This window comes from Carlito syrichta, unplaced genomic scaffold, assembly GCF_000164805.1.
Source record: "Carlito syrichta isolate Samal-C Ts95f unplaced genomic scaffold, Tarsius_syrichta-2.0.1 Scaffold294983, whole genome shotgun sequence".
In the NCBI taxonomy this organism is placed as follows: domain Eukaryota; kingdom Metazoa; phylum Chordata; class Mammalia; order Primates; family Tarsiidae; genus Carlito; species Carlito syrichta.
The window spans coordinates 206,356-221,644 of NW_007239079.1; the positions used below are offsets into that span (position 1 = coordinate 206,356).

The 15,289-nt window shown below is 43.7% G+C and overlaps 1 protein-coding gene across 3 annotated transcripts; it reads left to right on the forward strand.

Annotated features, from left to right (window-relative positions):
* Positions 1 to 8,436: 8,436 nt before the first annotated feature.
* LOC103256728 (cytochrome c oxidase assembly factor 6 homolog) lies at positions 8,437 to 11,403 on the forward strand. 3 transcript variants are annotated; one of them, XM_008054498.1, is made up of 3 exons: positions 8,437 to 8,619; positions 9,083 to 9,242; positions 11,101 to 11,403. In XM_008054498.1, the coding sequence occupies exons 2-3, from the start codon at positions 9,099 to 9,101 to the stop codon at positions 11,194 to 11,196; spliced, it is 240 nt and encodes a 79-aa protein (XP_008052689.1). In that variant the 5' UTR covers positions 8,437 to 8,619; positions 9,083 to 9,098; the 3' UTR covers positions 11,197 to 11,403. The 3 variants fall into 3 exon arrangements, with proteins under 3 accessions (XP_008052689.1, XP_008052691.1, XP_008052690.1); XM_008054500.1 differs by having other exon boundaries at positions 9,097 to 9,242; XM_008054499.2 differs by lacking the exon at positions 8,437 to 8,619 and adding an exon at positions 8,841 to 8,981.
* The last annotated feature ends 3,886 nt before the right edge of the window (positions 11,404 to 15,289 follow it).

Consider the following 15,289-nt stretch of genomic DNA (forward strand, 5'->3'; position numbering starts at 1 on the left):
AAAAAAAAAAAAAAAAAGAATTAAAAAAAAATCCTAAGAACAGTAATAAAAAAGCATCATGCTATATTTAACTGACAGTTGGTAATGTCCTTTCTTTTCTTAGTGATATGGAAAAGAATAGTACAACTTATTAATATAATCAATGCATCATAGATTAAGTGAAACATGGTATTCGATCTACAGGATGTCTTTTAAGTTCAAGATCAAGTGACCTCTCTAATATAGTAAAATTAATAACATTTTTTCCAATAGCACTTATCTAACATACTACATATAGTTTATTTTTTATTTCTTGTCTCCGATAAAATGCACATTTCATGAGGGCAGGAATTTTCACCTACCTATATTGTTATTTTATGTGTCTCAAGCCCCTGAAATAGTGGCTGGCACATAGTAAGTGAGCTCGATCTGCATATTCTATTCATTCTACATATATAAGGGGGAACCCAAAAAACTCCAGAATTATCTTTTGGAGGGCAGGCCCTCTGTAGTACAGACTTCCCCTTCTAGGTAAGTATTCTAGGAGCCGTTAGCATCAGTATACCAGTTAGTGTTGTTATGGTAAGTTGGGTTTGGCTTCAGGCAATATTTCTGGAAATTCTTTCAACACGTTTGCCATTTCATAATGGGTGAGTTCCAAGCACACCTGCCCACGATGCACTGAGTGCTGAGCAGTTTTTGCCCAAAAAAGGCATGACCCCCAGGCCCCACCCACTCTATTTACCCAATATTTCCCCAGTGATTTTTTTTTTTTGGTTTCCCCGAATGCAAAAACCTTCAAAGGGAAACGTTTTGCTCGTGTGGAGGAGGTGAAACAAAAAATGGACAAAGCACAAAAAGGCTTCAAAATTAAAGAGTTCAAAAGCTGTTTTGAGCAGTGGAAAAAGCATCTCAGTAGGTGTATTGCGTCAAACGGAAAGTACTTTGAAGGCGACTGAAGTTTAAGAAAACAACTTATAAATTCCGTTTTTTGGGGTTCCCTCTCTTATACAGAATGAATAAAAGAATGAATAAAATCTTTTTATGTGCCAGCCACTGTTCTAAGTGCTTAGTGTGGATTATTTCTGAAAGGGTTTAGTCTTTTTGCCTCAGCATAACCATTAGAAAGCTTCAGACATTCTACTGCAAAACAAGCAGCAGCCTATCCCATCCCATCCCCCCTCAGCAAATGTCCTTCAGATGCAAGACCAGGACAACCCAACCATTCGTGGTTTAGCATAATAATCTCTAGTAAACTTTTAGGTTCCTGGTCGAGGTTGAAGATCAAAGATCACCGGTTGGCTGGCCAAAGGAATCTGTGAGTTGCAAATGTCTAACAAGTCTCTTGCAGGACCTACCCCCACCCCGGGGTTAACATAGCCCTCTGCGACCCACTTAACACAGCTAAGCCCCACCATGGCAGCCATCATGTGACTAACCCGCCATCTGCTTGCTGTCCATCACCTGACGTCAGTACCTGCGCTTGTCTGCCCCTTCATGATGATGTGGAAGCCACCCAATCACCTTAATGGTCCTCCCCCATACAGGGGAATGGTTAAAAGGACTCAACCACAAGTAGCCAGCGGCTAGATTCTGGCCGTAGCCATGTGCTATTTGAGCTATGGCTGTCGCCCTGCTTCCTGGCTTTGGTCCCCTCCCCCACTTTGGGGAGATGAGTCTTCTTTCTCCCTTCTAATTTACTTTTAAATAAACTTTTCTTTCTTAACCTTTTTGTGTGTCGCAATTTTTTGCATTTACTCGCACCTCTGGGTTGCCAGCACACACCTCCAGCTTGCCGGCTGAGGCAAAAAGACTAAACCCTTTCAGAAATAATCTATACTAAGCTCCCTCTCCATCCATCTTCCCTCATCCTATCTGAACCCTAACAATTTCCATTTAACTTTCATAAGAAACTCAGGTAGATTTATCATCTGAAAGGCCCCAGCCAGCCACGAGGGACCTGCCCCCTCCAAAGGCTAAGCCTAGGCGTGGCCCCACCTAAAATGGCGCTCCCACCTAAGAAGGCGCCCGGACAAACTAACATGGAGGCTCGGACAAGGCTTTCCAGGTTCTTCTTCCACAACAAAGCCCACCGTTCCCGCGCCCGCGAAAGCCCCCGCCAATCCCAAAAATGCCTCACTTGCCGACCAACAGGTAACCGACAGGTCGCTTTAAATTTCTATAAAACCTGCCACACCCCTGCCTCCATGCTGCAACCTGATTCTCGGTTCTGTAGCCACCGCACTCATCCCCATTACATCTCTTGGCCTTAAAGGGTGTTGAGTCTCACCGCGCGCCATCTTTCATCATCCACATTCTCAGCTGAGGAAATTAATGCTGATAAAGATTCAGTAACTTGACCAAGGCCCCACAGTTTAACACTGGGGGAGATAGGACTTCAGCCCAGTCTGCCTCTGAAAATGATACTCTTATCCTCTACACTTTGCTGCCTTTCATATTGCCTGTGTGCCCTGCTTGACTTCTCTGGGCAAACTCCTGCTCCGAACTCCCATTGTGTTGGGTGCATGCCACTGTCATAGCTTTTATTGTCCTTTATTAGAGAATCCCATGGTCCAGGTCCTCCATTGGACTGAGTTCCTCAAAGGCTGACACCTACCTTGTCTTTATTCCCAAGGCCCAGCATGGTGGCTGGCACTATACGAGTGCTTAATATCTGTGAAATTAATTGGCTATATCAATACAGTAGGAAACATGAAAGAGGACTGGGTGGTTTCTAACTGGCAGACATAGAACTTGTAGAACTGATTAAAAGGAACAGCTTAGGAAGAGAAACTGCTCTGAAGAGAGAATACTATGAGTCCAGTTTTGAATTTACTGGAGTGATGGGAAGACAAACAAGTGATGTCCACTAGGGATCTGGAAAGAGAACACTGGCACAGAGTTTCCTAAAAGACCAAAACAGAGTCTTGCAAGTCTTTGTGATAGAAGTGCTAACAGAAGCTATCAAAGTGAATCACCTCACCAAGGAAAACAGAATTCAGAGGAAAAAAGAAAAAGCAGCACTTTGGAGCACATCTACAGTTAGCAGGGGGAAAGAGACAGGGAGCTAGCACAGAGATCTAAAAGAAATTAAGAATTTCGGTAGCAATACTAAAGTCAAAGGAATCTTTCTCTGGTTTGTGTCCCTGAGTAGGTGACTGTGATAACTGCTTTGCAAAACAGTACAGATTATAAATAAAAGTCTGTGGGCAGTAACCGAAAAACAACACATGCATTTTGCTACTGGGTCTGTCTGGCCCTGCCCATCAGCGGTTTGGGATCTACTAATTGAGACGAAAGAACACCCACACGAAATTTCCTCTGGATGGCAACCCAGCGCAACATGTCTTCATACCGACTTCTCTTCGCCTCCTCTCTTCTCCTTAGGGTGGGTGATTACACTCCTTTTCTGTCAAAACAGCACACTTGAAATCATCTTACGGCACCCACATTCTTTTATTTTAATCTTCAAGATCTTATAAGGTGAATATGGCCTTTGCAATTGTGTAATGTTGATATAAATTTGAATTGTATGCTAGTTTATTACAAAAATGCATATGTGGAAGATATTCTGTATAATTACTGAGTCATAGTGAATGTGCATTTTAATTTGAAAGATGTGGGGTACAATTCAGGGTTAGGTATACAAATGGTCACTATGTAGGTAAAGTTTGGGCCTTCAGTCCCCACTTCACCTGGCAAATGTGTATTTGTTTTTTTTTTTTTTGAGTTGGAGTCTCACTCCGTCGCTCCCAACCACTGTAGCCTTGACCTGCTGGGCTCAGGCGATCCTTCCACCTCAGCCTTCCGAGTAGCTGGAACTACAGGCACGCGCTACCACACCCAGCTAATTTCTTTTGATTTATTGTAGAGATGAGGTCTCATCAAGTTGCCCAGGTGGGTCTCGAACCTGCGGGCTCAGGCAATCCACTCACCTCAGCCTCCCAAGGCACAGGATTACAGGCTGAGCCACTGAGCCTGGCTATTTTTTTTTTATTGTAGAGACAAGGTCTCACCATGTTGCCCAGGCTGGTCTCAAATCCACAGGCTCAGGCAATCCTCTCGCCCTGGCCTCCCAAACTGCTAGGATTATAGGCTTGAGCCAGAATGTATATTTTCAATTTACTAGATGCCGTGCTATTTCCCCAAAGTGACTGCATCAATTTATACTACCAGAGTTTGAGGATTCTTCTTGCTTCATCTTTATTAAAACTTGTTATGGTCAGACTTTTAAATTAATTCTTTGATCTGGCGAATGTCTAATAGTATAGTGCACTGTGATTTTCACATTCATTGTTGTCATTATTTTTTTGTTTTTTTGAGTTGGAGTCTCACTCTGTCGCCCAGACTGGAGTGCAGTGGCCGCTCCCGGCCACCACAGCCTTGACCTGCTGGGTTGATCCTTCCGCCTCAGCCTTCCGAGTAGCTGGAATTACAGGCGCGTGCTACCACGCTCGGCTGATTTTTTGACTTATTGTAGAGATGAAGTCTCGCTGCCCAGGCGGGTCACGAACCCGCGGGTTCAGGCAATCCACTCACCTCAGCCTCCCAAAGGCGTGGGATTAGAGGCTGAGCCACCGAGCCCGGCTCATTTTTGTCATTATTAATGAGAATATTGGTGTTTTCATACAATAGCCAATTGCATTTTCTCTTTGGTGTTGAGCCTTTTGCCAGTTAAAGCGCTGTCTATTTCTTATTGATTTGTAGGTGTTCTTTACATATTCTGGATACTAATTCTATTACATGTTTTGCAAACTCCTTCCACGCTGTTTCCCCCCCCCCCACTTTAAAATGTTGTTTGGCAAACAAAATCCATTCTTTTTTTTGTAGGCCATTAATTTTATTTATGCAATACATTATTTTATATATTACCAAACTTTTCCTTTATGGCGAAGGAAAAAAATCTTGACTCACGTTAAGAAAAAATAAAGATATTTTCAGGTTGATATAACTTATCTGAAATTCATGGAACCAGATGTTTGGAACACTATTTTAGATATTGGAAAGGTACTACAGAACATACTATATACTGTATAACATTCTCAGTAAGAACAAGGAAATATATATATGCAGAGTCACCTAACATATAAGCAGACTATAAAATGCCCCATGTCATTTTAAGTCATATTTTACACCAAATGAATTCCAAAGAGTTTGGTGTTTCAGAAGTTTGGGAATTTTGTAATTAGTACAAAAGTGATGGTAGTCTTGTACAGTAAGAATGGAATTATAAAGTTTACAGGAACTTACTGATGGAGCCACATACCTGGAACTTGTATGTATGAAGATTCTTTACTATTGATTCAAACTATTTAATGGTAAGGACGATTATTTATATTCTCTATTCTTCAGATATTTCTCTTGAAACTTGTCTAAATTTTGTTTGCATTAATAAGATTCTCTGAATTTTTTGATGTCTATGGTATCTAGTTTCCATTACTGATATAGATTGTTAATATCTTTTATTTCTCAATACTATTATGTGTCAATTTTATTAGTTTCTTCCCAAAAGAACCAACTTTCGGGTTTTTTCAATCTCTTAAGAGGCGGACCTCCCAAAAAACAGAATTCATTTATAAAAAATTATGTATTCTTCCATATTTAAACATCACCTTCAAAGTACTCTCCATTTGATGCAACTCACCTATAGAGACACTTTTTCCACTGCTTACAAGCTTTTGAACTCATCGATTTTGATGCCTTTTCATGCTTCTGTTTTTTGTTTCACCTCTTTCATATTAGCAAAACGTTTCCATTTGAGGACTTTTTTCATCCAGGGAAACAAAAAAAGTTGCTTTGGGCGAGACTGGGTGAAAAAGGAGGGTTGGGCACAGAGGTCATGACATTTTTGGTCAAAAACTGCTGAACACTCAGCGCAAGGTGGGCAGGTACACTTGTAAACCACCCACCATGAAATAGGCAAAGATGCTGACTCTCCAGAAAAAATCACACAAGCCAAACGTAGCCTCGCACAACAATACTAGCTGGTTCACTGATGCTGATGGGTTCCTGGAACACTTACCTAACAGGGGAAAGACTACACTGTAAATGGCCTGCCCTCAAAAGATAATTCTGGTTTTTTTGGGGGGGGTCTCCCCTCATGTATGCAGTGGTGTGCTAATGAATTGACTCCACACGTAACAAAACAAAATCTTGGCTTGTTTGCTCATTTCCATAGTGTGAACAGCCCCATTATAGGCGATTTCAAGCTACAATGATTTGATGTTCCTAATCACAGAACCAGAAAGAGGTGTGCACAACTAGCTCTCAAGCTGGTTCAGGATGGCTCTGGCATACCACTGCTTTTGTTTCTCATCTCATCAGTTTCTGCTCTTAATATTACTTGTCCTCTCAAGGTCTTATTTTGCTCTCCTTTTTCTAACTTCTTGGTAAGAGATATTTAACTTAAAATCTTTCAGCCTTTTTCTAATATACTTACTTATGGCTACAAATGTCTATGTACTGATCCCACAGGTGCTGCTATTGCATTTTATTGTTCAGTTCAAAATATTTTCTTATTACCACTGACTGGGTTATTTGGACTTGTCTTTACAGTTCTTTACTGCTTTCTATCTTAACTACATTGTGGTAAAACATAAATGTGATTTCAATTTTTAAAATTTGTTGAGTTGCTTTACAGTCAAGTAATGTGGTCGATTTTGGGGATGTGCGATGTTTGTTTTAAAAAAAGTGTATAGCTGGGCTCGGTGGCTCAGCCTGTAATCCCGCGCCTTGGGAGGCTGAGGTGAGTGGACTGCCTGAGCCCACGGGTTCAAGACCTGCCTGGGCAACTTGGTGAGACCTCACCTCTCCACAAATCAAAAAATTAGCCGGGTGTGGTAGCGCACCTGTAGTTCCAGCTACTTGGAAGGCTGAGGCGGAAGGATGGCCGGAGCCCAGCAGGTCGAGGCTGCAGTGGCTGGGAGCGGCCACCGCACTCCAGTCTGGGCGACAGAGTGAGACTCCAACTAAAAAAAATAAAAATAAAAAAAAGTGTATAAACCGATTTTGGTTTTCTTGTTCTGTATATATTCACCGTGTCAAGTTGTAACCATGTTATTCAAATCTTCTGTATCTTCATCGATTTTCCTCTTGTTAATCTTCACAATTACTGTTAAAAATCCCCCAATATGATCATGTATTTGTTCCTTATAATTCTGTCGAATTTCACTGTCTAGGTTTCATATATACTTATTATTAGGTTCACATACATTTTAAATCCAAAATACATTTTTTTAAGACTCAGAGTTCATCTGAGACTCTTTCCTTTCACCCCTTTTGTATCCCCTCAGTTATACTTTTATAGAAACTGACCTTGATAAGGCACGGTGTAAAGGTGGGCAGCTCTGGCAAAGCAAAAGCAGCCCACGATTAGAGTCCCTTAACCATCAGGGAAATATTTCTCACACTGCAGACCACAAGATTGGCGGCACAGCTCTTAGCTTCACACAGTTACGCCGAAAGTCTGCGTATGTTGAAACGGGACGGGACCGACACCAGCCCTGAGAGCACCGCTGTCAACTGCTCACGAGTGACACAAGCACTTTTAGAACTAGATGATGGAGCGGATGGAAACTGTTGAGAGAACAAGCTGTCACACCGCTGACTACAAACGCGCTTTTCCACAAGGATTCTGAAGTCGGTAAACGCATCTCTCAAACTATTTGAATGAGCTCTTTTCGTCCCCTTTAAAAGCCCCTTGGCGGCCGGGCTCGGTGGCTCAGCCTGTCATCCCGCGTTTGGGGAGCCCGCGGGTTCGAGACCCACCCGGGCAACTTGGCGAGTCCTCCTCTCTACAATAAATCAAAAAATCTAGCCGGGCTACTCGGAAGGCGGAGGCGGAAGGTTGGCCGGAGCCCGGCGGGTCGAGGCTGCGGTGGCCGGGAGCGGCCACGGCACTCCGGTCTGGGTGACGGAGTGAGACTCCAGCTCAAAAAATGAAAGAATAAAAATAAAAATAAAAGCCCCTGGGCGTCCGGGGGCGGGGCTTAACAAACCGCGGATGAGATGAAAACGCCACGATGACGTACGCTGCCGAGGCCGAGCCGTCTGTCCTTCCCCGGGTTCTCAGCGCGGCCGCTCGCTTGCCACGTGCCCCGGGCGTCCCGGCCTCTTTGCGGGGCCGCTTCGTCCTTCTTTGCGACCGAGAGGCGGGGCGTGGAGCCGCCCCGGCTCCGCCGCGCTCCGTCCAGCTCTCGCCCCCTCCGGGCCGACATCCACACGGACTCGGCTCGCAGAGTCCGGCCTCCCAAGCGGCGCCGGGTGGGACAGGGACATTCAGATTCACGCCACAGTGGACGTTGAGAACGCAAGGCCGTTCTGAGCGTGGACTTCTCCCCCGTCCCTCCCCACCTCCGCGACCCAGAAGACAGCACGCGCGCGCGCGCAGGCAGGAAGTCACCGCTAGACCGGCCGGAAGTCCCGCCCCTCCCGGAAGGCGAACGGTAGCTCGTGAGGGTCAAACGAGGCCGGCCTTTTTTTGCTGCGGTCGGTGAGGTCGCGCCTGTAGCTCTGGGCGGGCGAGGCGGCCCTGCGGCGCCAGCAGCCAGCGTCGCGCCCTCCCCCGCCGGTGGAGCGACCCTTCATCCTCTCGGCGCCTGAGGGAAGCCCGGCAGGGCTAGCGGAGAGGTCGGCTCGTCGGTGGGTCCCGGCGGGGCGCGCGAGGCGTGAGCCCGGGAGGCCCCTGCGGTCCCCGAGCCGGGCCGCGGGCTCCTCTGCGCGGGAGGCGGGGTTGTGCTGCGTGTCCTGCGTGGTGGTGTGTCCCGCCCCCGAACCGGTACCGCGCTTTGGCGGGAGCGGCAGCCTTCTGCCGTGGACTCCGCTGTCCCGCGGCCGCCCTCCGCGGCGGGCGGGGCGGGAGAGCCACGAGCTGCTGCCCTCGCTCGGGTTTCGGAGCCCACGGGCCGCCCGACGGCGGAGCCCACGGCACACCGTGAGATGAGCCCCCACGGGGTCGCTGATTAAGAGCGGATCGGCGTCAGCTGCACCATTGGATTCCCGAGGCATGGCTTTATTTTTTAAGGCAGGGGGAGTGACGTTTCCCCTCCCCCCTTCCTCCAGATGACGAAGCTCACTGAATGTCAGACGCTCTCTTGACCCACAGGTTGATCCCCTTAGGAATGGCAGCCCCGTCTATGAAGGAAAGGCTGGCTTGCTGGGAAGCCCGGGATGAGTACTGGAAGTGTTTGGATGAGAACGCCGACGATGCTTCCCGATGCAAGAAGATAAGGAGCTCCTTTGAAGCAAGTTGTCCCCAGCTGTGGGTAAGTCACCCTGATATGTCCTGTTCCCTGTTAACATACTTGAGCTTGCCTTGTGAGTGACTGGCTAAGAAGTGAAGCGCCGAGACGTGTCCACCGACGTTTTCTTCGAGAAGCGGAGAAAACCTGTCAGCAACCCAGGCTTGTTTCATATGTATGTGCTTATATTTGGGCGAATCTTTGGAGAAGGTCACCTGACACATTAAAGGTCAGTGAAAGACACAGCAAACACGAGAACAGTAACCAAAAAGTTCCCGCTCACTTCATGGTAGATTTCTCCAGGATCTTCTGAAAAGGTAGGATCCAATCTCGGGCAGGAGTTGGCAAACTGATTAGCCTAGAACTACTGTCAGAAATAAGCCAGGCATGGTGGCTTACGCCTGTTATCCCAGCACTTTGGGAGGCTGAGGCAGGAGGATTGCATGAAGCCAGGAGTTCAAGACCAGCTTGAGAAACAGTGAGACCCTGTCTCTTCAAAAAAATTTGCAAATTAGCAGGATGTGGTGGCACAGGCCTGTAGTTCCAGCTACTCAGGAGGCTGAGGTGGGAGGATCATTTAAGCTTGGGGGAGCTTGAGGCTGCAGGGAGCTGTGCTCATGCCACTGCACTCCAGCCAGAGCAACTGAGCAAGTCTTTCTCTTAAAAAAGAAAGAAGTCATTTCCAGTTCGCACAAAATCATATAGTTATATACCCAAAATATAAAGAGCTTCCTAGTTGGAAATTAACGAGGACCAACCTTGGCCTCTGCACATATAAGACTGAACTTTCCTTATCCTGCATCCAATGGACCGCTCCTCCTTTGCTCCTAGCCTCATGAAAGACACAACATCAATACAGGACCAGAGACCTGAATGTCGGCTTTGACTCTTCGGCTTATTGAAGGAATATTCTCAGAAGAGATGTGAGATGAGGCAGGTCTGTGAGCTCAGCTGCCATCCAACTTCAATCTGATCCTCTGGAAGCTCTGGAGTGCAGACTGCACCATATTTCATGGCTTCTGTGCTGTCAGTTATTGGATTTAGCTGAGAACAGCTCTTTGAAGAAGAGGGCAGCCTCCTAGTGCCAGCAGCCACCACCCAGGGCTGCTAGGTGCAGGGGTCTGTAGAGGAAGTCTGGACAGAGGCCTGGGAGTGGCCATTACACCTACCTGTTCAACTGCAGCAGCTTGCAGTTCCCACAGCTCCCATGTGGGGCCTGCATCTATAAAACTCGCCCATGGCCCTGCAGAGCTGAATGTGAGCTCTCTTCAGTCTTTGCTGCCACTGGGTACAGGAGAGGCATGAATATATTCAGCATCAGTGAAAGCACTTGTGCAGGGAGGAAGTATTACAGTTAGTGGATTAAAGTGGAAACTGAGGGTTCCCCTCTTGACAAGAAAAGTCCACATTTTGTAAAAAGGCTTTTTTATTAAAGTTCAATAACATAACCGGCTCATTTTAATGAAATGATGGTATAGAAAAAAAAGATCCCAAATATAGATGATTGCCCTACAGGAATTTGACTCTCCCATCATTTTTTTAGCCCATATCCTGTTCATTAATTCCAGATAATTATTGAGTACCTACTATGTACCATAGGAAAATACAGCAAGAAAAAACGTACCATGTGTTGAGAGTCTTAGACAGTTAGTGAAAGAGAAGGTCCCCAGGTTATTCAAATTCTCAACAGGATCTGTAACCCCAAAAGGGTTAGGACTCACAGGTCTGCACTCTCTTCAGAGACTTATTCATCAAATGCTGATTCAAATTCTAGAATATAAATCACTTAAACAGTTTATATGGCATTTGTTACATTTAAGTTTGTGCTTTTGCTTATCTAAACTGCATACCCTGCCCTTATGCAAATCTTTTTTTCCAACAGATAAAATATTTTGATAAAAGAAGAGACTACTTAAAATTCAAAGAACAGTTTGAAGCAGGACAATTCCAACCCTCAAAAACAACTGCAAAATCCTAGACTGTTCCTGAACTTTTCTAAAAGTTTGAAACTCCTTTCTGGGCATTCAAAAAGTACCATCGATTGTGGGACAAGAGTAGTTTGAATCATGGTGAATATCCATACTTGTTCTCTGTATACAACACTTAATAACTAAGATGATCGAGGAACAGATCTATGAAGAATTTAAATAAAATGGTATTAAATAGAAAACCTATTATAAAAACACGTACCATTTCTTTTTTTGGAATAAAGGATAGGTAGTTGGCAAATATTTTTTTATAATAGATGTGGACAGAAACTAAAGTAAGTAAGTTGTCATTGTGTGTTCCTGGGAGTTAGCATTTTAATACAGGAACTACAAAATGAGATTGGAGCTGAAAGGATGAACTTAAAAGTATACAGGCAAGATAAGAAAAGCCATCTATAAGCAAAACCTGTGGCTGATATCACAGATAATGATGAGTCAATGACTGGATTCCTAGCTAGTTGAGTAAGACCAAAAAAAAAAAAAAAGGAAATAAATAAGAAACACACATTAGGAAGGAAGATATAAACTTGGCTACATTCTATAGTATGATTCTCCTGTAGAATATACTAAAAGATGGACATAAAAAAGCTACAAGAACTAGTAAGTCAGAATGGTCCAAGAAAATATGGTCAACACACACAAAGAAAATTCCATTCCTTTATCCCAGCAGTGAACAATTTGAATATAAAATTTAAAGGTATGTTATAATAGCATCAAAAAAATAAAAAATTAAAGGAATACTTAGGTGTAAGTCTAATTATATATGGAGGCCCATGTTTTGTATACTGACAACCACAAAACATTTGAAAGCTGAGAAGATCTAATTAAATGGAGAGATACACAGCCCTCTGTAGGTTCTACATCAATGGATTCAGCCCATTGGGAGTTGAAAATATTTAACAAAAAATAATACTAACAAAAAATATAAATAAAATACAGCATAACAACTATTTACATAGCATCTGCATTTTATTAGGTATTCTAAGTAATCTAGAGATGATTTAAAGCATAGGCATACTTCAGAGATATTGTAGGTTTGGTTCTAGACTACTGCTGTGAAGCAACTATCACAATAGAGTGAGTTACGTGAATTTTTTTATTTCCCAGTGCTTATAAATGATATGTTTATTCTGGGCAAGGTGGCTGAAGCCTGTAATCCCAGCACTTTGGGAGGCAGAGGCGAGAGGATTGCCTGAGTCCAGGGGTTCAAGACCAGCCTGGGCAACATGGCGAGATCTTGTCTCTACAATAAATACAAAAATTATCCGGGCATGGTGGCACATGCCTGTAGTTCTAGCTACTTGGAAGGCTGGGGCAGAAGGATCGCCGGAGCCCAGCGGGTCGGGGCTGCGGTGGCTCTCTTCAATTCTATGAAGGCTGAGAGATGAGGAAGCTGCAGAATAGACTGAAGCTAGGAGAGGCTGGTTCATGACGTTTAAGGTGTGAAGTCATCTTTATAACATAAAAGTGCAAGGTGAAGCAGCAAGTGCAGATGTAGAAGCTGTAAGTTATCTAGAAGATCTCACCAAGATCACTGATGAGGTATTCTCAGTAATCTAGGTTTGGGAATGAATTTTTGGGTAAAATGTCAAAAGCATAATCCATAGAAGTGAAAGTTAAATTCGACTTTATCAAAGTTAAAAACTTTTGCTCTGTGATAGTATTAGGAAAATGAAAAGATAAGGGACAGACTGAGAGTATTTGCCAATCACATATTTCATTAAGAACTTGTATCTAGAATTAATAACTCTCCTAACTCTTAGAACAGTAAGAGAAATACCTAGTTTAAAAAAATTAAGCGAATAGACAGTTCTCTAAAGAGGCTACATAATGGAAAATATATGCAAAGATGCTCCATATTATTAAATATGAGAGTAATGCAAATTAATACCTTTGTTATGTATAACAACACACCTGTTAGAGTGGCTTAAAATAAAAAGAAAATACAAAGTGCAGACATGGATGCAGAGCAAAAGTCATTCTTACTTATTCTTTCTTTCTTCTGGTGGGAATGCCCAATAGCAAAGCCCCTTTGGAAGTTTTGTACAGAGTTAAACATATGTTCACCTTAAGACCCAGCAATTCTACTCCTAGATTTTTCATCAAATGCAGTGAAAACAAAACCTGTACATGAATGTTATCAAAGCAGCTTTATTCATAATCACCAAAAACTTGAAACAACCCAGATGCCTGTAACAAAGGAATGGAGAAAACAAACTGTAGTTCAGCTATACAATGGAATGCCCCTAAGCAGTAAGAAAAAATGAATCGATTCATGCACCAACACAGGAAACTTAAATGCATTTTGCTTTGTGAAAGAAACCAGACCCAAAAGGCTGTTTTATGCTTCCATTTCTATGATTCTGAAAAAGGCTAAACTGTAGGATAGAAAACAGATCAGTGGCTGCCAGTGTTTGGGGATGGGGAAAGGGGTTGACTGAAGGGTTACACAAAGGGATTTTTAGGGTGATGAAACTGTTCTCTGTGGCATTGTGGTGGTGCGTGTGCACTTGTCAAAACCAAGACTGTACACTATAAAGAGTGACTCTGGATGCACATTAAGATCAACCGGATGATGGGGGGAATTCCAACAAGGAATACAGGTTGTGACAAATGAAGCTAACCATATTATATGATATAACCTCAGTGAAAGAGGCAGGAAAGGGGCTGACCTAAGCAACTTTGGAAAATGATGTTTTGATCAGATACTGTAAAGCGAAAAGGCAGAAAGAACTGTATACAAGCTGTTAAATAAGTAATTATGAGCCTATATGTATACTAGGGTTGAACAAATAAGTAAACATAGATAATAAGAACCAGATTTGTGTCAGAAAAAGCAGTTAAAAATAAGAGATGAATATTAGAATGAATCCCGTGGTGCTGGACTAGTGTCAGAGTGATTACTAAAAAATGCATGTTTATGTCCACATACCTACACAATGACAAATACAGTAACATCTATAGACATGTGCAATACATAGGTTGGTAGACATACATGGATTCCCTAGTTCCATCCACTGAGAGGGCTCCAAGTATCTCCCTCCAAATATTCATTACTGCAGTAGCCTTAACAGGTGTAGCCAGGTACAGTGGCTTATGCCTATAATCCTAGCACTTTGGGAGGTGGCGGCAAGAGGACTACCTGAGTCCAGGGGTTTGAGACTACGCTGGGCAACCTGGTGAGACCTTGTCTCTACAATAAATCAGAAAATTAGCTAGGTGTAGTGCTGTCCTGTGGTTCCAGCTACTTGGAAGGCTGAAGCGGAAGGATCGCCTGAGCCCAGCCCGGGCAACAGAGTGAGACTGACTGAAAAACAAAGCAACAACAAAAAAGGTGTCCCTAAATTCTTTGATACTGCTCCCTCCAAGAAGGAGTTTACTTTCCCTACCCTTGAGAGTAGGCTGGGCGACTCACTTTTAACAGACTACGTAAAGCGACAGAAATACACTTCACAGAGAAGAACATAGCAAACACGACCTTCATCAAAGGATCAAGGCAGTAAGTCCCACGGATCCCATGTACCATCTAACTTGATATAATAAGAAGGGACTTTACACCACTGTAGTATTTCCTTAAAACTCAGTCTAAGGAGAAAAGACCAGACCAACCCAAATTATAGGATATTTACAAGATACCTAGCCAGTACCCTTCAAAAGCGTCTGGGTCATAAAAGACAAGTGCAGACAGACTGTCAGATCAGAGGAGACTAAGGGAACATGAAGAGTACATGAGATGTCGCTTCCTACACTGTCTCCTGGGACAGCACAAGGACAATGGAAAAATGGGAGCTCCAAATAAAGTCTGTAGTTTGTTGAACAGTACCATTATCTGTTACTTTCTCCGTTTTGGTAAATATAAGATAGTTACATAAGATCACCTTATCTGGGTGAAGGATATATGGAAACTCTGTGTCCTCTCTTCACAATCCTTCCGCAAAACACGTTATCTCAAAATAAGTCTACAAAATATATATATACATGTAATGGAGTTTCTTTTTTTTGAGTTGGAGTCTCACTCTGTCACCCAGACTGGAGTGCGGTGGCCACTCCCGGCCACTGCAGCCTCGACCCGCTGGGCTCTGG